At 41.8% G+C, this 23,800-nt stretch overlaps 1 protein-coding gene across 1 annotated transcript in view; it reads left to right on the forward strand.

The window, feature by feature from the left end:
* LOC311047697 (uncharacterized protein) overlaps nucleotides 1-23,800 on the forward strand; it is a 74,555-nt gene that overhangs the window by 37,338 nt on the left and 13,417 nt on the right. Inside the window, exons 33-43 of the mRNA XM_084060498.1 lie at nucleotides 223-12,209; nucleotides 12,676-12,902; nucleotides 13,599-13,773; nucleotides 14,662-14,909; nucleotides 15,495-15,681; nucleotides 16,713-16,896; nucleotides 17,842-18,020; nucleotides 19,534-19,603; nucleotides 21,264-21,394; nucleotides 21,604-21,638; nucleotides 22,259-22,424. Coding sequence (XP_083916624.1) covers nucleotides 223-12,209; nucleotides 12,676-12,902; nucleotides 13,599-13,773; nucleotides 14,662-14,909; nucleotides 15,495-15,681; nucleotides 16,713-16,896; nucleotides 17,842-18,020; nucleotides 19,534-19,603; nucleotides 21,264-21,394; nucleotides 21,604-21,638; nucleotides 22,259-22,424 — 13,589 coding nt within the window. The remainder of the gene's footprint in view (nucleotides 1-222; nucleotides 12,210-12,675; nucleotides 12,903-13,598; nucleotides 13,774-14,661; nucleotides 14,910-15,494; nucleotides 15,682-16,712; nucleotides 16,897-17,841; nucleotides 18,021-19,533; nucleotides 19,604-21,263; nucleotides 21,395-21,603; nucleotides 21,639-22,258; nucleotides 22,425-23,800) is intronic.

Consider the following 23,800-nt stretch of genomic DNA (forward strand, 5'->3'; position numbering starts at 1 on the left):
TGTTATGACGTATTGATCTACAAGCTGATCTACAGCTTGTAGATCAGCTATTTTTGGCAAAAAGATTTAGTGTAGACGGGAAAAAAGCGGTCCAAGTACAGATCCAAATGATGTCTAGTGTATGACGAAAAGACAATTTCACGATAAATTAACATTTCCGCGATATGATTATTGTGAGTTTTTTAACGGTAATAACGATTATCATTCAATCCCTGCCTGCAGGAACCAGGACCAGCCGGGCCCGCTGCATCTGTGCTTCAACTACCAGGTCCGGGTTTACTGTTGTGACTATGAAGCTTGTCCGACGACCTCGCCAGCTCCAACTCCAACCACTACAATTACAACTACGCCACCAGCTCCAACTCCAACCACTACAATTACAACTACGCCACCAGCTCCAACTCCAACCACTACAATTACATCTACGCCACCAGCTCCAACTCAAACCACTACAATTACAACTACGCCACCAGCTCCAACTCCAACCACTACAATTACAACTACAGCACCATCGACAACAACAGCTACCACAATAGAAACAACTGCAGATACCTGCAAAACCGTGTGCGAATGGTCCAACTGGATCAACGTGGAGTACCCAGAGTATGGTCCTGAAAACGGGGGGGACAACGAAACATTCAAGAACATAATCAAGCATGGATTCGACATCTGTGAGAAACCGGTGGCAGTGCAGTGCCAGGCTCTGTTTCCCCATGGAGTCGGAGTTCCAGTATCTCAGACGGGACAAAATGTCATATGCAATAATGAAATTGGGCTGTTATGCCGGAATGATCAACAATTCCCCCCTATATGTTTAGACTATGAGATCAAAGTGAAGTGCTGCAAGAAAGTGAACTGCGGAACAACAAAGCCAGCCGATCAAACATCTACAACAACTTCTGCAACAACACCTACCACAACAGAATCAACTACTGCTGTGACTACTGCTAAGGTGACTACACCAGAACCACCACCAACAATAACACCTACCACAACAGAGACAACTGCAACAGTTACTACAACACCAACGACTACAAAGACATCTCCTAAAACAACACCACCACCACCAACAACAGAGCCTACCACAACAGAAACAACTACATCTGTGATACCCACGACAGGAGGTTGTCCTGGTCAAATGTCTTGTGATTGGTCGGGTTGGATAAATCTTCAAAAACCCACCCCTGGTCCTGACGGTGGAGTCATTGAATCAATACAGGACATCATTTCTGCTGGTAATATAATCTGTTCAGCCCCAGAAGACATCCAGTGTAGAACCCCCATGTACCCAGGTCTTAGCCTGTCACAGTTGGGACAAAATGTAATTTGTAATCCACAACATGGTTTTGCATGTTACAACAAACAGCAAGGACTTTCACAACAGTGTTTTGATTATGAGGTCAGAGTCAAATGTTGCCGTTGTCAAACACAAACAACTACAAAGAAATCTCCTTCAACAACTACAACTACAACAACGACAACACCAGCTCCAACACCAACCACTACAATTACAACTACACAACCAACAACGCCTACCACAACAGAAACAACTACCGATGTGATACCTACAACAGGATATTGTTCTGGTCAAATGTCTTGTGATTGGTCAAGTTGGATCACTCTTCACAAACCCACACCTGGTCCTGACGGTGGAGTCATTGAATCCATGCAGGATATAATTTCTGCTGGTAATATCATCTGTTCAGCTCCAGAAGACATCCAGTGTAGAGCCCTCATGTACCCAGGTCTTAGCCTGTCACAGGTGGGACAAGATGTCACTTGTACATCAGAAGTAGGTTTTGTATGTTACAACAAACGGCAAGGACTTTCACAACAGTGTTATGATTATCAGGTCAGAGTCAAATGTTGCCGTTGTCAAACACCTACAACTGCAACTACACCAGCAGCAACTACTACAACTGTTACAACAACACCTCCAACTACAACACAAACAACTACAAAGAAATCTCCTTCAACAACTACAACAGTTACTACAACAACGACACCACCAGCTCCAACACCAACCACTACAATTACAACTACACCACCACCAACAACAGCACCTACCACAACAGAAACAACTACAGCTGTGATACCTACAACAGGATATTGTTCTGGTCAAATGTCTTGTGATTGGTCAGGTTGGATCACTCTTCACAAACCCACACCTGGTCCTGACGGTGGAGTCATTGAATCCATGCAGGATATCATTTCTGCTGGTAATATCATCTGTTCAGCTCCAGAAGACATCCAGTGTAGAGCCCTCATGTACCCAGGTCTTAGCCTGTCACAGGTGGGACAAGATGTCACTTGTACATCAAAAGTAGGTTTTGTATGTTACAACAAACAGCAAGGACTTTCACAACAGTGTTACGATTATCAGGTTAGAGTCAAATGTTGCCGTTGTCAAACACCTACAACTGCAACTACACCAGCAACTACTACAAGTGTTACAACAACACCTCCAACTACAACACAAACAACAAAAAATAAATCTCCTTCAACAACTACAACAGTCACTACGACAACGACACCACCAGCTCCAACACCAACCACTACAATTACAACTACACCACCACCAACAACAACAGCACCTACCACAACAGAAACAACTACAGCTGTGATACCTACAACAGGATATTGTTCTGGTCAAATGTCTTGTGATTGGTCAGGTTGGATCACTCTTCACAAACCCACACCTGGTCCTGACGGTGGAGTCATTGAATCCATGCAGGATATCATTTCTGCTGGTAATATCATCTGTTCAGCTCCAGAAGACATCCAGTGTAGAGCCCTCATGTACCCAGGTCTTAGCCTGTCACAGGTGGGACAAGATGTCACTTGTACATCAGAAGTAGGTTTTGTATGTAACAACAAACAGCAAGGACTTTCACAACAGTGTTATGATTATCAGGTCAGAGTCAAATGTTGCCGTTGTCAAACACCTACAACTAAAACTACACCAGCAGCAACTACTACAACTGTTACAACAACACCTCCAACTACAACACAAACAACTACAAAGAAATCTCCTTCAACAACTACAACAGTTACTACAACAACGACACCACCAGCTCCAACACCAACCACTACAATTACAACTACACCACCACCAACAACAGCACCTACCACAACAGAAACAACTACAGCTGTGATACCTACAACAGGATATTGTTCTGGTCAAATGTCTTGTGATTGGTCAGGTTGGATCACTCTTCACAAACCCACACCTGGTCCTGACGGTGGAGTCATTGAATCCATGCAGGATATCATTTCTGCTGGTAATATCATCTGTTCAGCTCCAGAAGACATCCAGTGTAGAGCCCTCATGTACCCAGGTCTTAGCCTGTCACAGGTGGGACAAGATGTCACTTGTACATCAAAAGTAGGTTTTGTATGTTACAACAAACAGCAAGGACTTTCACAACAGTGTTACGATTATCAGGTTAGAGTCAAATGTTGCCGTTGTCAAACACCTACAACTGCAACTACACCAGCAACTACTACAAGTGTTACAACAACACCTCCAACTACAACACAAACAACTAAAAATAAATCTCCTTCAACAACTACAACAGTCACTACGACAACGACACCACCAGCTCCAACACCAACCACTACAATTACAACTACACCACCACCACCAACAACAACAGCACCTACCACAACAGAAACAACTACAGCTGTGATACCTACAACAGGATATTGTTCTGGTCAAATGTCTTGTGATTGGTCAGGTTGGATCACTCTTCACAAACCCACACCTGGTCCTGACGGTGGAGTCATTGAATCCATGCAGGATATCATTTCTGCTGGTAATATCATCTGTTCAGCTCCAGAAGACATCCAGTGTAGAGCCCTCATGTACCCAGGTCTTAGCCTGTCACAGGTGGGACAAGATGTCACTTGTACATCAGAAGTAGGTTTTGTATGTAACAACAAACAGCAAGGACTTTCACAACAGTGTTATGATTATCAGGTCAGAGTCAAATGTTGCCGTTGTCAAACACCTACAACTAAAACTACACCAGCAGCAACTACTACAACTGTTACAACAACACCTCCAACTACAACACAAACAACTACAAAGAAATCTCCTTCAACAACTAAAACAGTTACTACAACAACGACACCACCAGCTCCAACACCAACCACTACAATTACAACTACACCACCACCAACAACAGCACCTACCACAACAGAAACAACTACAGCTGTGATACCTACAACAGGATATTGTTCTGGTCAAATGTCTTGTGATTGGTCAGGTTGGATCACTCTTCACAAACCCACACCTGGTCCTGACGGTGGAGTCATTGAATCCATGCAGGATATCATTTCTGCTGGTAATATCATCTGTTCAGCTCCAGAAGAGATCCAGTGTAGAGCCCTCATGTACCCAGGTCTTAGCCTGTCACAGGTGGGACAAGATGTCACTTGTACATCAAAAGTAGGTTTTGTATGTTACAACAAACAGCAAGGACTTTCACAACAGTGTTACGATTATCAGGTTAGAGTCAAATGTTGCCGTTGTCAAACACCTACAACTGCAACTACACCAGCAACTACTACAAGTGTTACAACAACACCTCCAACTACAACACAAACAACTAAAAATAAATCTCCTTCAACAACTACAACAGTCACTACGACAACGACACCACCAGCTCCAACACCAACCACTACAATTACAACTACACCACCACCAACAACAGCACCTACCACAACAGAAACAACTACAGCTGTGATACCTACAACAGGATATTGTTCTGGTCAAATGTCTTGTGATTGGTCAGGTTGGATCACTCTTCACAAACCCACACCTGGTCCTGACGGTGGAGTCATTGAATCCATGCAGGATATCATTTCTGCTGGTAATATCATCTGTTCAGCTCCAGAAGACATCCAGTGTAGAGCCCTCATGTACCCAGGTCTTAGCCTGTCACAGGTGGGACAAGATGTCACTTGTACATCAAAAGTAGGTTTTGTATGTTACAACAAACAGCAAGGACTTTCACAACAGTGTTACGATTATCAGGTTAGAGTCAAATGTTGCCGTTGTCAAACACCTACAACTGCAACTACACCAGCAACTACTACAAGTGTTACAACAACACCTCCAACTACAACACAAACAACTAAAAATAAATCTCCTTCAACAACTACAACAGTCACTACGACAACGACACCACCAGCTCCAACACCAACCACTACAATTACAACTACACCACCACCAACAACAACAGCACCTACCACAACAGAAACAACTACAGCTGTGATACCTACAACAGGATATTGTTCTGGTCAAATGTCTTGTGATTGGTCAGGTTGGATCACTCTTCACAAACCCACACCTGGTCCTGACGGTGGAGTCATTGAATCCATGCAGGATATCATTTCTGCTGGTAATATCATCTGTTCAGCTCCAGAAGACATCCAGTGTAGAGCCCTCATGTACCCAGGTCTTAGCCTGTCACAGGTGGGACAAGATGTCACTTGTACATCAGAAGTAGGTTTTGTATGTAACAACAAACAGCAAGGACTTTCACAACAGTGTTATGATTATCAGGTCAGAGTCAAATGTTGCCGTTGTCAAACACCTACAACTAAAACTACACCAGCAGCAACTACTACAACTGTTACAACAACACCTCCAACTACAACACAAACAACTACAAAGAAATCTCCTTCAACAACTACAACAGTTACTACAACAACGACACCACCAGCTCCAACACCAACCACTACAATTACAACTACACCACCACCAACAACAGCACCTACCACAACAGAAACAACTACAGCTGTGATACCTACAACAGGATATTGTTCTGGTCAAATGTCTTGTGATTGGTCAGGTTGGATCACTCTTCACAAACCCACACCTGGTCCTGACGGTGGAGTCATTGAATCCATGCAGGATATCATTTCTGCTGGTAATATCATCTGTTCAGCTCCAGAAGAGATCCAGTGTAGAGCCCTCATGTACCCAGGTCTTAGCCTGTCACAGGTGGGACAAGATGTCACTTGTACATCAAAAGTAGGTTTTGTATGTTACAACAAACAGCAAGGACTTTCACAACAGTGTTACGATTATCAGGTTAGAGTCAAATGTTGCCGTTGTCAAACACCTACAACTGCAACTACACCAGCAACTACTACAAGTGTTACAACAACACCTCCAACTACAACACAAACAACTAAAAATAAATCTCCTTCAACAACTACAACAGTCACTACGACAACGACACCACCAGCTCCAACACCAACCACTACAATTACAACTACACCACCACCAACAACAGCACCTACCACAACAGAAACAACTACAGCTGTGATACCTACAACAGGATATTGTTCTGGTCAAATGTCTTGTGATTGGTCAGGTTGGATCACTCTTCACAAACCCACACCTGGTCCTGACGGTGGAGTCATTGAATCCATGCAGGATATCATTTCTGCTGGTAATATCATCTGTTCAGCTCCAGAAGACATCCAGTGTAGAGCCCTCATGTACCCAGGTCTTAGCCTGTCACAGGTGGGACAAGATGTCACTTGTACATCAAAAGTAGGTTTTGTATGTTACAACAAACAGCAAGGACTTTCACAACAGTGTTACGATTATCAGGTTAGAGTCAAATGTTGCCGTTGTCAAACACCTACAACTGCAACTACACCAGCAACTACTACAAGTGTTACAACAACACCTCCAACTACAACACAAACAACTAAAAATAAATCTCCTTCAACAACTACAACAGTCACTACGACAACGACACCACCAGCTCCAACACCAACCACTACAATTACAACTACACCACCACCAACAACAACAGCACCTACCACAACAGAAACAACTACAGCTGTGATACCTACAACAGGATATTGTTCTGGTCAAATGTCTTGTGATTGGTCAGGTTGGATCACTCTTCACAAACCCACACCTGGTCCTGACGGTGGAGTCATTGAATCCATGCAGGATATCATTTCTGCTGGTAATATCATCTGTTCAGCTCCAGAAGACATCCAGTGTAGAGCCCTCATGTACCCAGGTCTTAGCCTGTCACAGGTGGGACAAGATGTCACTTGTACATCAGAAGTAGGTTTTGTATGTAACAACAAACAGCAAGGACTTTCACAACAGTGTTATGATTATCAGGTCAGAGTCAAATGTTGCCGTTGTCAAACACCTACAACTAAAACTACACCAGCAGCAACTACTACAACTGTTACAACAACACCTCCAACTACAACACAAACAACTACAAAGAAATCTCCTTCAACAACTACAACAGTTACTACAACAACGACACCACCAGCTCCAACACCAACCACTACAATTACAACTACACCACCACCAACAACAACAGCACCTACCACAACAGAAACAACTACAGCTGTGATACCTACAACAGGATATTGTTCTGGTCAAATGTCTTGTGATTGGTCAGGTTGGATCACTCTTCACAAACCCACACCTGGTCCTGACGGTGGAGTCATTGAATCCATGCAGGATATCATTTCTGCTGGTAATATCATCTGTTCAGCTCCAGAAGACATCCAGTGTAGAGCCCTCATGTACCCAGGTCTTAGCCTGTCACAGGTGGGACAAGATGTCACTTGTACATCAAAAGTAGGTTTTGTATGTTACAACAAACAGCAAGGACTTTCACAACAGTGTTACGATTATCAGGTTAGAGTCAAATGTTGCCGTTGTCAAACACCTACAACTGCAACTACACCAGCAACTACTACAAGTGTTACAACAACACCTCCAACTACAACACAAACAACTAAAAATAAATCTCCTTCAACAACTACAACAGTCACTACGACAACGACACCACCAGCTCCAACACCAACCACTACAATTACAACTACACCACCACCAACAACAACAGCACCTACCACAACAGAAACAACTACAGCTGTGATACCTACAACAGGATATTGTTCTGGTCAAATGTCTTGTGATTGGTCAGGTTGGATCACTCTTCACAAACCCACACCTGGTCCTGACGGTGGAGTCATTGAATCCATGCAGGATATCATTTCTGCTGGTAATATCATCTGTTCAGCTCCAGAAGACATCCAGTGTAGAGCCCTCATGTACCCAGGTCTTAGCCTGTCACAGGTGGGACAAGATGTCACTTGTACATCAAAAGTAGGTTTTGTATGTTACAACAAACAGCAAGGACTTTCACAACAGTGTTACGATTATCAGGTTAGAGTCAAATGTTGCCGTTGTCAAACACCTACAACTGCAACTACACCCGCAACTACTACAAGTGTTACAACAACACCTCCAACTACAACACAAACAACTAAAAATAAATCTCCTTCAACAACTACAACAGTCACTACGACAACGACACCACCAGCTCCAACACCAACCACTACAATTACAACTACACCACCACCAACAACAACAGCACCTACCACAACAGAAACAACTACAGCTGTGATACCTACAACAGGATATTGTTCTGGTCAAATGTCTTGTGATTGGTCAGGTTGGATCACTCTTCACAAACCCACACCTGGTCCTGACGGTGGAGTCATTGAATCCATGCAGGATATCATTTCTGCTGGTAATATCATCTGTTCAGCTCCAGAAGACATCCAGTGTAGAGCCCTCATGTACCCAGGTCTTAGCCTGTCACAGGTGGGACAAGATGTCACTTGTAAACCAGAAGTAGGTTTTGTATGTTACAACAAACTGCAAGGACTTTCACAACAGTGTTATGATTATCAGGTCAGAGTCAAATGTTGCCGTTGTCAAACACCTACAACTGCAACTACACCAGCAGCAACTACTGCAACTGTTACAACAACACCTCCAACTACAACACAAACAACTACAAAGAAATCTCCTTCAACAACTACAACAGTCACTACAACAACGACACCACCAGCTCCAACACCAACCACTACAATTACAACTACACAACCAACAACAACGCCTACCACAACAGAAACAACTACAGCTGTGATACCTACAACAAGAAGTTGTTCTGGTCAAATGTCTTGTGATTGGTCAAGTTGGATCACTCTTCACAAACCCACACCTGGTCCTGACGGTGGAGTCATTGAATCCATGCAGGATATCATTTCTGCTGGTAATATCATCTGTTCAGCTCCAGAAGACATCCAGTGTAGAGCCCTCATGTACCCAGGTCTTAGCCTGTCACAGGTGGGACAAGATGTCACTTGTAAACCAGAAGTAGGTTTTGTATGTTACAACAAACTGCAAGGACTTTCACAACAGTGTTATGATTATCAGGTCAGAGTCAAATGTTGCCGTTGTCAAACACCTACAACTGCAACTACACCAGCAGCAACTACTACAACTGTTACAACAACACCTCCAACTACAACACAAACAACTACAAAGAAATCTCCTTCAACAACTACAACAGTCACTACAACAACGACACCACCAGCTCCAACACCAACCACTACAATTACAACTACACAACCAACAACAACGCCTACCACAACAGAAACAACTACAGCTGTGATACCTACAACAAGAAGTTGTTCTGGTCAAATGTCTTGTGATTGGTCAAGTTGGATCACTCTTCACAAACCCACACCTGGTCCTGACGGTGGAGTCATTGAATCCATGCAGGATATCATTTCTGCTGGTAATATCATCTGTTCAGCTCCAGAAGACATCCAGTGTAGAGCCCTCATGTACCCAGGTCTTAGCCTGTCACAGGTGGGACAAGATGTCACTTGTACATCAGAAGTAGGTTTTGTATGTTACAACAAACAGCAAGGACTTTCACAACAGTGTTATGATTATCAGGTCAGAGTCAAATGTTGCCGTTGTCAAACACCTACAACTGCAACTACACCAGCAGCAACTACTACAACTGTTACAACAACACCTCCAACTACAACACAAACAACTACAAAGAAATCTCCTTCAACAACTACAACAGTCACTACAACAACGACACCACCAGCTCCAACACCAACCACTACAATTACAACTACACCACCACCAACAACAACAGCACCTACCACTACAGAAACAACTACAGCTGTGATACCTACAACAGGATATTGTTCTGGTCAAATGTCTTGTGATTGGTCAGGTTGGATCACTCTTCACAAACCCACACCTGGTCCTGACGGTGGAGTCATTGAATCCATGCAGGATATCATTTCTGCTGGTAATATCATCTGTTCAGCTCCAGAAGAGATCCAGTGTAGAGCCCTCATGTACCCAGGTCTTAGCCTGTCACAGGTGGGACAAGATGTCACTTGTAAACCAGAAGTAGGTTTTGTATGTTACAACAAACAGCAAGGACTTTCACAACAGTGTTATGATTATCAGGTCAGAGTCAAATGTTGCCGTTGTCAAACACCTACAACTGCAACTACACCAGCAGCAACTACTACAACTGTTACAACAACACCTCCAACTACAACACAAACAACTACAAAGAAATCTCCTTCAACAACTACAACAGTCACTACAACAATGACACCACCAGCTCCAACACCAACCACTACAATTACAACTACACAACCAACAACAACGCCTACCACAACAGAAACAACTACCGCTGTGATACCTACAACAAGAAGTTGTTCTGGTCAAATGTCTTGTGATTGGTCAAGTTGGATCACTCTTCACAAACCCACACCTGGTCCTGACGGTGGAGTCATTGAATCCATGCAGGATATCATTTCTGCTGGTAATATCATCTGTTCAGCTCCAGAAGACATCCAGTGTAGAGCCCTCATGTACCCAGGTCTTAGCCTGTCACAGGTGGGACAAGATGTCACTTGTACATCAGAAGTAGGTTTTGTATGTTACAACAAACAGCAAGGACTTTCACAACAGTGTTATGATTATCAGGTCAGAGTCAAATGTTGCCGTTGTCAAACACCTACAACAGCAACTACACCAGCAGCAACTACAACAACACCTCCAACTACAACACAAACAACTACAAAGAAATCTCCTTCAACAACTACAACAGTCACTACAACAACGACACCACCAGCTCCAACACCAACCACTACAATTACAACTACACCACCACCAACAACAGCACCTACCACAACAGAAACAACTACAGCTGTGATACCTACAACAGGATATTGTTCTGGTCAAATGTCTTGTGATTGGTCAGGTTGGATCACTCTTCACAAACCCACACCTGGTCCTGACGGTGGAGTCATTGAATCCATGCAGGATATCATTTCTGCTGGTAATATCATCTGTTCAGCTCCAGAAGACATCCAGTGTAGAGCCCTCATGTACCCAGGTCTTAGCTTGTCACAGGTGGGACAAGATGTCACTTGTACATCAGAAGTAGGTTTTGTATGTTACAACAAACAGCAAGGACTTTCACAACAGTGTTACGATTATCAGGTCAGAGTCAAATGTTGCCGTTGTCAAACACCTACAACTACAACTACACCAGCAGCAACTACTACAACTGTTACAACAACACCTCCAACTACAACACAAACAACTACAAAGAAATCTCCTTCAACAACTACAACAGTCACTACAACAACGACACCACCAGCTCCAACACCAACCACTACAATTACAACTACACCACCACCAACAACAGCACCTACCACAACAGAAACAACTACAGCTGTGATACCTACAACAGGATATTGTTCTGGTCAAATGTCTTGTGATTGGTCAGGTTGGATCACTCTTCACAAACCCACACCTGGTCCTGACGGTGGAGTCATTGAATCCATGCAGGATATCATTTCTGCTGGTAATATCATCTGTTCAGCTCCAGAAGACATCCAGTGTAGAGCCCTCATGTACCCAGGTCTTAGCCTGTCACAGGTGGGACAAGATGTCACTTGTAAACCAGAAGTAGGTTTTGTATGTTACAACAAACTGCAAGGACTTTCACAACAGTGTTATGATTATCAGGTCAGAGTCAAATGTTGCCGTTGTCAAACACCTACAACTACAACTACTACAACTGTTACAACTACACCTCCAACTACAACACCAACGACTACAAAGAAATCTCCTTCAACAACTACAATGGTCACTACAACTACAACAACGACACCACCAGCTCCAACGCCAACATCAACAACTACAGCAATTACTGCAACAGAAACCCCCATACGGACAGGCCCAACACCTACGCAGCCTACTCCCGGACCGCTATGTACATGTCGTGATAGTAATGGAAAAAAAATTCTTGTTGGTAAGTTCAGTTATGCCTCTCCGTATAAGGGCTCAAATGTTGTTTTATTATTGTATGCTACATGTAAATTAAGTCTGTCTTAATCCAAATATAATGCTTAATGTGGTTGTTTCTTTAGTTGTATTGTATCCCACTGCTAGTGTCTTAGCATCAATACGGCTCTATTCTCCTCTAATTATATTGTTACTGTTGGGCAGAAACCTTTTATCTCCGTATAACTTTTGTTTGTGTTTTTGTTGGTAAAATGATTGCCCTAGTTGATCATACTACAGTGTCACACAGAAGTATCAAAAGTAGCAGACATACAAACTATGTAGATCTGCTACTTTTGCTATTTTTCTTAGTTGAATCCTGAAAAGTTACATTTTTGGACATGTGAGGTTTCCATCCGACGATAGTATATCACAAGCGTTCAGTGTGATGAGCTGATCTGTTTCATCGAAGTCCCTCACAATGCCGTCTTTAGGTTCTATCGTCTACAACGTTTCTGACCACGATGGCTGTACGTACACGGGTTACTGCAACGCCAGCTGCCAAGTAGAGATCCGCTACACCTGTCCAACAACTACCCCTACGCCTACGCCAACCACACCTTCTACCACCACGCCTCAACCTACAACCATGACTGTCCATACATCCACCAGCACAGCTAAACCACAGAAAGACTGTATAGACACTCTTCCTCACAGAAAGGTGCAGCAGCAATTATTCAAAGTTATGACTAATATACATTTGCCTTATATAAACTCCTCAAAAATAGTTCAGAAACATATCTTCAGTCGATTACTTCTCCCCTTCGATAACACCAATTTGTAGTGTATTTTATATCGTTGTTATCTGTGATTAGTCACATTTACAACAAGGTATAACTTGTAAGGATTGTGCCATCGTGGAATGAGCAACACAGCTAAACTAAGTGCCCCCCAAAAATATGCCAAAACCCCTCAATATTTTACTGTTGGTATTCACTCTAGTTTTGAGCGACCTGTCACGTTACTGGAACCTGGACACAATACCGATTGGTATTATTGAAGTAATCAACCAAAGTTAAGTGTCTAGACTTTTTTGAGGACTGTATATACTGTACTATTTATGTGTCTGCTAAGGCTGGGGTGACCCCCTAACATGTTAATTGTATCTTGGACATTTCTGCTATACATTTTCACGAGCAATATTGATTTAGACATATGATGACAGGACACAGATATGATGATTGGTTCTCAATTTGTGACAGAGTATAAGAGTCAGACTAAAGCCTGATTTATACTTTAGAATGGGTGGGATGTGTAGCGCCTTTGAGATTTCAAGTGGTTCAGAAAAGGTTGGGAACCACTTCCCTAAACTACAGTAGCTTATTAGTATCTATCTTTGTGATTTGTTCCCATACAGAGCGGTGAGAGTTGGATGGAAAACAAATGTCTCAAAGCATATTGTTTCAACGGAGAGATCAGTTATACACACCTAAGCAAGGATTGTCACGATGAACCTGTGGGAAGTTGTGCAAACAACTTCCCTCCTGTCCCCGTCAATACGTCTGGGTGCTGTGCTCAGGAACGATGTCAATGTAAGTCCTAACTGTCAATGTAAGTCCTACCTGTTATCAAGGACAATGCCACTGTATTACACTGTAGGTTTATTGTTTATTGTTTATTAAGGATCTCCATTAGTCTACACCGTAGTGGAGACTATATTCTTCCTGCGGTCCAGGAGAAAAAATCACAATACAAATCATAAAAAGCAGTACAGCATGATCAATGTTAGCGAACAAAAAACTGAAACTTAGAGAACAAAATTTACATTAACAGTAAAATAAGAATAAAAAAAAACAAAGAATTAAAAAACATACCAGGTTGCTCGGTCCGAATTGTTTTTTATTGACGGTGATCTCCGTCAATGGCAGGGAATGTGTTCAGTGCATTGGTTCTGGGCAGAGGTAACGTAAAGTGACCACTTAGTGCAGGTATCTGCATAGTAAACACAAACAGACAAAACTTGTTCGGTTCGGCTGGCAAATAACTACAAAATGACTTCAGAATGGCTCGAGACCAATGGAGCGAGCAAATTCATATCAGATTATTGAGTGGGCGGGTCATTTGTCTGTACAAAGCTTTCTTTCCCGACATACCAGCGGAAAGAGGTTTGTGTTCGATTGGACTCTCTGTGAAATTAGTCTTACCTGTTCTCAGGAACAATGTAAAGGCAAGGCATTACTCTGTAAATTTCGAAAGAGTCAGGATCAACGTTTTGATTTGAAAATGAAGGACACTTTGCCGAACTTCAGTCAAAGATGTTTGGACACCACCTCCAACCACTGCAGATGTGCTCTTTAGACTACGGATTGGTTACATTAATCTTCTATAAATCAACATAGGTCCGACATTGTACCTTTAACATTCATTTGAAAATGTTCAATCCTTGTAAATGACACCCACTTCTTTCCCTGTGTATGAAGGTGTCTGCTACGGCTGGGGTGACCCCCACTACGTCACCTTCGATGGCACCTACTACGGTTTCCAAGGCAACTGTTCCTACTGGCTAGTGAAGGAGATCGTCCCCAAGTACGAGTTCAGTGTTTCGATCGACAACTACTACTGCGACGCCCGTGACGGCCTGTCCTGTCCTGGCACCATCGTGGTTTACTACAGGAGCTACAAGATCCTGATCACTCAGAAGGACATCGAAGGACATCCCACCAACATGGTAACACATTTCTCGTTATGACTACAAGACCTAAGTGAACAGCGTTGTGGATTTGTTTCCATACGCAACAACTGGGTTTCACATAAGGTTCTGGATTTGTTTCCTTAAGGTCTCAAGTAAGGTTCTCAGAACCTAATTTGGGCCCTGCTCAGGAGATGGTTCACAAAACACAAGTTCTGTGAACTTAATACTTTATTTTAACGTTTGTTTATTATGACGTACCTCCCACTTCAGGGGTGGTTGTGATTATAATAAAAACATGAACAAAAAACGAAAAAGGAAGAACTTCAGATGTTCTGGAAAGGACCGACCGATTACCCACATAGTAATACAGTTTTCCTGTTGGCCTTCTCCCGTTTTTGAACCCTTATTCTCTTAAGCCCTAAAAATAAAATAAATAGCCAATCCATAAGCATGTGTTGTGTTGTGAAATTTGTGAAAAATGTTAAGAACATTCTTTCTTTTTGAATTATTATTTGTTTTGTATCTTTTGAGGTGTTTCTATATCTTTTAAAATATATATATATATATATATATATATATATATATATATGCATATGTTCTGAAATATTTTCGAAATCTTAGATTTTCGTGAACGACAAGCGTGTGAAGGCGGCCGCCTACAAGAACCAGGACTTCATGATCACCACCACGGGTATCGAGACGCTGCTGTTCATCCCTGCCATCGGCGCCAAGGTCACCTTCTCTGGGCTCATCTTCAGCATCAGCCTGTCCTGGGAGAAGTTCCACGGCAACACCCAGGGACAGTGTGGTCAGTGCCGCTATTCACTATGCTTCTTGAATGTCTCTTATATGCACTAATTGCTTTTATTGTGCCTCGCATCTGATACTGTATGCTGTTCAGTGGTGGAAAAAGTACTCACATTTTTCTCTTACTTTTAAAAATACTTTGTTACAAGTACAAGTCCGGAATCGAAAATGTACTCGAGTAAAAGTGTCGCGACAACGCGTCGCGATGTGACGCATTGTGAGCTTGTAGATCAGCTATTTTCAAGATTTTCATACATTTGAAAACTTGTGAAATGGGCCAATCTGCATAGTGAGTACTTCCTACTTTTGGTACTTTAAGTACATTTTGATACCAATGCTTTTGTATACTTTTACTCAAGTCAATTTAGAATTCCAGACTTTTACTTGTAACAGAGTATCTCTATATTGCAGTATTGATACTTTTACTTAAGTAAAACATGTGTGGTCTTGAGCTAAAGCGTTTGGGAACCACTAATCTCTCAAGAACAGATTCCGACCTGCGGTGGAATCTGTCGGAGCGGTTCGTCCTAACCAGTGCGCATTGGATACAAGTGGGCGTGCCTTCAGATCAGGAAGTGGGCCGCGCTTTACCCAATCAAATGTAGTGGGCGGGATTCACGTGTCCATCCACCATGATCCACCCTCCCCCCCTCGAAACTAGCCGAAACTAATTTAACAATAGCGTCCTCGGAGCGGACAAAACCACGGAAAGATATTCACATTTTAAATTACTCTTTCATCATAGAAACAAGTGGGCTTATAACCAAAACCATCCATGTTCTCTGGGAGAAGTGGTGTTAGTGTTCCGTGTAGAAATATTGTTAGTGGGAATGAAAACATGGTCGCACCAACCGGAAGTGATGCGCTATAGGCAGACATGAAACCGGTGTTTCCCTGCGCTCTAGTCTAACATTATACTACTGCCAGACTCCACAGAATATCAGAAAAGCAGAGGTCGCTGTTTTTCATTTTCTGTGGGGTCTGGCTACGCGAGACTAGGGAACCACTGATCCATGATGTGGCTTCCTTTAGGTACGTGTGACAACAACCGGACTGACGACTGCAGGCTGCCCAGTGGTAAGATCGACTCGTCCTGTCCCCACATGGCACATGAGTGGCACCTCAACGATACCGCATGTGACGTCCCCATCAACCCCACGCCCACTCCCAAACCAGGACCCTGTGATGCCACAATCTGTGATGTCATCGAGAGCAGGTAGGTGTGTGTGTGTGTGTGTGTGTGTGTGTGTGTGTGTGTGTGTGTGTGTGTGTGTGTGTGTGTGTGTGTGCGTGCGTGCGTGCGTGCGTGCGTGCGTGCGTGCGTGCGTGCGTGCGTGCGTGCGTGCGTGTGTGTGTGCATAGTGTGTCACGATGCAACGCATTGTACACTTGTAGATCTGTAATTTTCTACATTATACTTCTACAAGTATAATGTACATTTTTGGAAATTTTCTAGAATATCTTTGTGTTTTGGTCTAAATGTCAATGCAGCAGTGCATTGATATTAAAAAGAAAATGTACTTGTCATTTGTACTTTTGAACACTTTAATGGTTCCCTTTAAGAAGTCCTATATTTGTAAATGTACAGCAGACGTGAAGTACAAAAAAAACTGGTCCTGGTAACGGTTCCAAATCTGTAGAAACTAGGGGTGTGCCGATATATCGTCCCGCGATATATCGCGATACGTTTTCGCGACGATATGTATCGTTTTGGGAAAAAAAAATATCGTTTTTGAAAAATATATATATTTTTTTTTACAATCATAATAATCAGGCATGCAAACGTCCCCGAAGTGAAAAGAGTGACAACATGTTTTTTTTTTCGGGTCAGGTGTCATACTATTTGGATTCAAAACGGCTATTGTAGCTGAAAAGCTACAAGTTTGCATGTCTGAATAATGCAAAAACAGAATTATTTGTTTGCATTTTCTTTTTTTCTCCTCCATATATTTTCATAATAAAAAAAGTGCGTATCGTATCGTATCGAAATCGTATCGAAGTTGTGAGTCAAATATCGTATCGTATCGTTTCGTGAAATTAGTGTATCGGCACACCCCTAGTAGAAACTGATTCCGGTTCCTCAATGTTGGATCCGGGTTCCTCCGGTTCCAGATCTCCCAACCCTATAGTCTTGACGTAACGCTTGGTCGGTTCCTTGCAGTGTGTTTGAGGCGTGTCACAAGCTGGTCCCCTACGAGCCCTTCGTGCAGGCGTGCAAATTCGACGTGTGTCAGATGAACATCAGCATCATCGGCTGCACCAGCCTGCAGACATACGCTGACGCCTGCGCCGAGGCCGGAGTGTGTCTGGACTGGAGGAAGGACACCCATGGTCGATGTGGTAAGTGTAACGGTCGAACGGCCCTTAATAAATTTAGGGTTAGGGTTAGCGTAAATAGCTGCTATTTCTGCTTTTTTTATGTTCTGAAATGTGTGAAAAATGTTCATGGAAACGATTATGACGATTACGCAAAAAAAAAAAAGCGATTATCTCAAATAATTGCGATTAGACGATTATGTAATAATTGTGACAGGCCTAGTCGTGGATTAATGAAGTTCCAGACCACTTCTCTCTTTGTTGACAGTTTATTCTGGTAAGAATAGACACAAGTCTCTGGTCAGACACCTCTTTTGGTGTAACACACCCAAGCCTCAGCACGTCTTAGGCAAATCTAATTTAGACTGGCCTATTCTAATAATCAATGAACATACAACACAATACAATACAATGAAATAAAACAAAACAATATATACCTGGTAAGAATAGATTAAGTCTCTGGTGAGACACTTCTTTTGGTGTAACACACCCAAGCCTCAGCACGTCTACAACAGAATTTGCAGCAGTTTGTTGTAAACAATATAATGTTTGTATATTGTTATCGGTATGTCAAAATGACTAATTGAAAACGTGTACAAAGGATCACTACTTCATGTAGGTACATTTAGCAAGTTTAGAATAACCAGTAACCGGTATCACAGTAAACATACTATATATATAATGTGCTGAGGAACAAATCTTATTGGGCAAATCTAATTTAGACTGGCACCACTCTAACATGGACACCTGTGTTAATCAATGAGGAGCCGCCCACTAACCAATAAGAAATGCCCTTACTTAAGGAGCAAGTGGAACCCACTAAACTCTGTTACATAAGCTTTGATCTGTATTTATTCACCCATGTGACTTACAGTGGTGGAAAAGGTACTCAATTATTTTACTTAAGTAAAAGTATCAATACTGCAATGTAGAAATATTCTGTTACAAGTAAAAGTCAGGAATGCAAAATTGAGTAAAGTAAAGAGTAAAAGTACAAACGGATTGTTATCAAAATGTACCTAAAGTACCAAAAGTAGAAAGTACTCATCATGCAGAATGTCCCATTTCACAAGTTTTCAAATGTATAAAATAAAACCCATCGTGAGCTTGTAGATCGGCTATTTTCAAATGGCCGAAATGTATATAGAGCTGAAGTGGTTAATGTACGTGTTGTAATAATAATCTAAATGTACAAAGTAACTAGCAACTAAAGTTTTCAAATAATTGTAGTGGAGTAAAAGTACAGTATTTGCCTCGGAGATGTAATGGAGTAGAGGTGTGTGTGTGTGTGTGTGTGTGTGTGTGTGTGTGTGTGTGTGTGTGTGTGTGTGTGTGTGTGTGTGTGTGTGTGTGTGTGTGTGTGTGTGTGTGTGTGTGTGTGTGTGTGTGTGTGTTCGTTTTAGCTCACCGAGGGGAGATGTTTTCATTCTTCTGCACAGCTCCTATTGATAAAGTATAGGGTTAGGTGAGTGGTCAGTATTAGGTCTTCGATAGCCACAGTTTTGATGTGTTTTTTTTACTGCTTTTCTGTACACAGATTACAAATGTCCCAGTCCTAAGGTGTACCAGGCCTGTGGTCCCTGTGTGGAGCCCACGTGTAATGCCAGGTACTGTGGGTCATTGGTTCTCAAAGTGGGGTCCATGGGGGGTGTAACAGGGGGCTGAAATAAAAATAGGACTGAAGTGGTTAATGTATGCTTTGTAATAATAATCAAAATCTACAAAGTAACTAGTAACTAAAGTTTTCAAATAATTGTAGTGGAGTAAAAGTATATTTGCCTCTGAGATGTGGTGGAGTAGAAGTAAAAGTATTGACATTTGGAAATACTTCAGTAAAGTAAAATGACCTCACAATTGTACTTAAGCACAGTACTTGAGTAAATGTACTTAGTTACTTTACACCACTGTGTTCTGTTCTGTTGTTCTGTTCTGTTCACAGCAGTGGTAATTTCCTCGACTACAATGATGTCGAAAAATGTTAATCGACGACCTTTTGTCACTGACAAAAAAAGAAATATAACCAAATAAAAACTAAGCTATGATGAGTAAAACTATGACTAAATACAACAAATAAAAACTAGACTAAAATGTTAGGGAGGGTGGACTAGTGGAGAAGAGAGCCAGTAGAACTAAGACAAGTCATTTAATGTTTGGTTGTGCAAGCATAACAATAAAAAAAGCCAATCTACAAGCTTGTAGATCACAGCCTGCCAAAATACGTTTGAATCGACTAAATCAACTGTAGATTTAGTCGTCTCAAATCTTATGATATTTAGTCAACTAAAACTAGACTAAAACTAAACCTTTTCAGTTAAAATATAGGCTATATGCACAGCAGCCATATTGGGAATGAATTGGGCCCCTTCCTTACTTCCTGCACAGGTGATACCTATGATACTAATTAAGGCTCTGTTCCATTTAGTGTGGCATAGTGGTTGTCTTATTTTCAAGGACCCCCATAACTCTGAGAGTGTACAAATGGAACCAAATGGACCCTTACGGGTCCATTTGGTTCCATTTGTACCATGGTTCCATTTGTACACTCTCAGAGTTACCCACCATAAGGGGCCATTTTGGAACCAAAATGAAGTGTTTCTAGAGAGCCAACCTGCACGATATCAGCACCCTGACCAGAATGGAACAGAGCCTTCATTAGTATCATTGACACCTGTGAAGGAAGTAAGAAGAGGCCCAATTTCTTTCCAATATGGCTGCTGTGCATAGAGCCAATTAAACTAAAAGGAATTTTATTCAAAAGACTATGACTAGAACTAAATAAATATTTGCTGTCACAATTAAAGGTAGGGTAAGTCATTTTCTTTGGGTAAATAAGTGTTAAATAACTCTACTATATTCTGATAGTACTCATTGCTATAGAGTGTTTGTTCAGTAACAGGAGTATCCATGTCTCTCCAGCTCTTAGAGAATAGAGGATAGAGAACTCAGACAGGATACAGATTAAACAAGTGAATTTGGAAATGATGACACAAATAAATGAGCTGGCAAAACCTCCAACTGGACCACTATAAAAAATGAAGCTGATCAATGGGTACTCTCTCCTGATAGGCTGAAATGTTGTCACCTACCTGAAAATGTATTTTTTGTTTATCAAAGAGCTGGAGAGACATGGAGACTCCTGTTACTGGACAAACACTCTATAACAATGAGTACTTTCAGAATAGAGTGCTATTAACTTGTACCCAAACACTTTTTGTTTTAACAAAAAAAAAAAAGATCACTTACCCTACCATTAACACCGGTTCACAGGTTCAACCAGGAGTTCCTCACAGGCGACAACGAGTTCACAGCCTTCATGAAAGTGCAGCAGGAGGGATGCTACTGCCCCGAAGGCACCCACTTGTTCAGTCCAAACTCCAACGAATGTGTGAAATCCTGTGGTAAGAGAGATACAGTTATTATCGTTATTATCACCAGTGGTGGAAAAGGTACTCAAATGTTTTACTTAAGTAAAAGTATCGATACTGCAATGTAGAAATACTCTGGTACAAGTAAATGTCCAGAGTGTGCTCTAATTAATCTTATTCCAGTTGCTCCTGTATCCAAAGATACACATTGACTAAGAACGTTTTTCTCTTTTTTTCTACAGACATTTGCTGGCTGCCGAATGGAAAATGGAAGATGGTAAAATCATTCAACAAACTTTTTAGCAATTTGATGGACACTCACATGAGTTGCTATTAATGGCCATACTTTATACACACATTGCAATGTGTATCTGTTTTCCATTCAAATCAATGTCAACATTATTGTCACATCACACAAGTTTACAGGTGTTAAAGAGTTATACTGTTTTGAAGTTACAAAATATAGTCCTAAGAAAAGAGAAAAAAAAAAATATATATTGTTATTATTATAATAATTATTATTATTATTGAGCGGTGCAACCGCTCCTATAAGAGGGTTTAGGACCCATGGTGAAAGTTTTTATTTCCGTCGTGAAAATTTGTCTTTCGCTGTGATGCCATGCTGTGGAAAACACGCCCATAGGCACAAAAAAAAATCACACCCAGCAGGACGTGCTGTGATTGGCTAGCGAGACACATGATGAAATTAACTTCAAACTTCGCAGACGCGCTGTGATTGGCTAGCGAGACGCATGATGAAATTAATAATAATGTAAAAAATGTAAGCACGTCACTTCGCAGGACGTGCTGTGATTGGCTACCGAGATGCATGATGAAATTAATAACTCATAAATATCACTGCTCACTTCACACTGGGTGTGATTTTTATTATTACAGGTGAGTGACACATGGGAGGAGGGGTGTGACCAGTGTACATGTGAGGAGACGTTGCAGATCAGCTGCAACAGGAAGTCCTGTCCGGCGCTGCCACCAATCAGCTGTGACCAGGAAGGCCAGGTGAAGGTCACCCAGAGCCTGGGCTGCTGCTCAACTCAGAAATGTGGTATGTACCCTAAAGTCCTCCGGGTTTATTTAATGTGGTATGTACCCTAAAGTCCTCCGGGTTTATTTAATGTGGTATGTACCCTAAAGTCCTCCGGGTTTATTTAATGTGGTATGTACCCTAAAGTCCTCAAGGTTTATTTAATGTGGTATGTACCCTAAAGTCCTCAGGGTTTATTTAATGTGGTATGTACCCTGAAGTCCTCAGGGTTTATTGAACTCATAAGCCTGGAAGAGGTGGTCTGGAGCATAGATATTATAAAGGCTAGATGGCTCAAGGGGGCGTCGCAAGCATAGCTCAACCACGGCCATCTTGCAACAGTCATTCATAACATTATGTCTATGGTGCATGTACTTTGAAATAACCATAGCGTGCTCAATTTTCATCCAATTTTCAAACGGTTTGGTGTGTTGTAAACACCAAAGATGTAGTTATGATACTGCATACTTATAATTATAATCATGTTTTTTTTTAAATAACATTAAGTATGCAGTATCATAACTACATCTTTGGTGTTTACAACACACCAAACCGTTTGAAATCGGAGGAAAATTGAGCACGCTATGGTTATTTCAAAGTACATGCACCATAGACATAATGTTATGAATTACTGTGGCTAGATGGCCGCCATGTGGCAACGTCGTACTCCATTGGCCAGCAGCGCGGGTGAGTCATCTAGCCTTTATATATATCTATGGTCTGGAGTACCATTCATGCGTACTCGGGTACGGTACGCGGCAATGTGAATTAAAGCCATCCATACCGAAACAAAGAAGTGGACTGCTATTCATATATCATCATATCGTATCATATCATAGCATGTGAGTGAGGCATTATTTTACGTGGGATGTACCTTCTGATAGTTCTACTTGAATGTCGACGTTAAATAATAATCCTGCCAGTGTTTCAGTAGCTTGAGCGTGAAAAAAAGAAAGACACTCAAACAAACACTTGTCCGCCGTTGTCTAGGATGAGAGATACCAAGGATTAGTCAGTGACGTCACTACAGTTGACTGCATACGCTAGAGCAGGGGTGATGCAACTTTGATGGTGGAGAGGGCCACAATATTTCCACACTCTCTCCAGAGGGCCACATTGCATATACAGTCCTGCAGAAACCTCTGATCTCCGTATTTTAATTTTTTTCGTAAATTTATGCTGTACTTCGCCATCATATGTCACACAAAAGTAGCAAAAATTGCCGATCTACAAGCTCAAAACGCGTCGCAGTGCGACGCGTTTTGAGCTTGTAGATCGGCTATTTTTGCTATTTTTGAATTGGAATCCAGATTTTGTTTTGCTATTGTTGAAGTCCTGAAAAGATTTTTTTAAATTTAATTTCAAATGCATTTAGTTATACTTATGTTAACTTTATG

This window comes from Gymnoscopelus microlampas (genome assembly GCF_963454915.1).
Source record: "Gymnoscopelus microlampas genome assembly, chromosome: 6".
NCBI classification, from domain to species: Eukaryota; Metazoa; Chordata; class Actinopteri; order Myctophiformes; family Myctophidae; genus Gymnoscopelus; species Gymnoscopelus microlampas.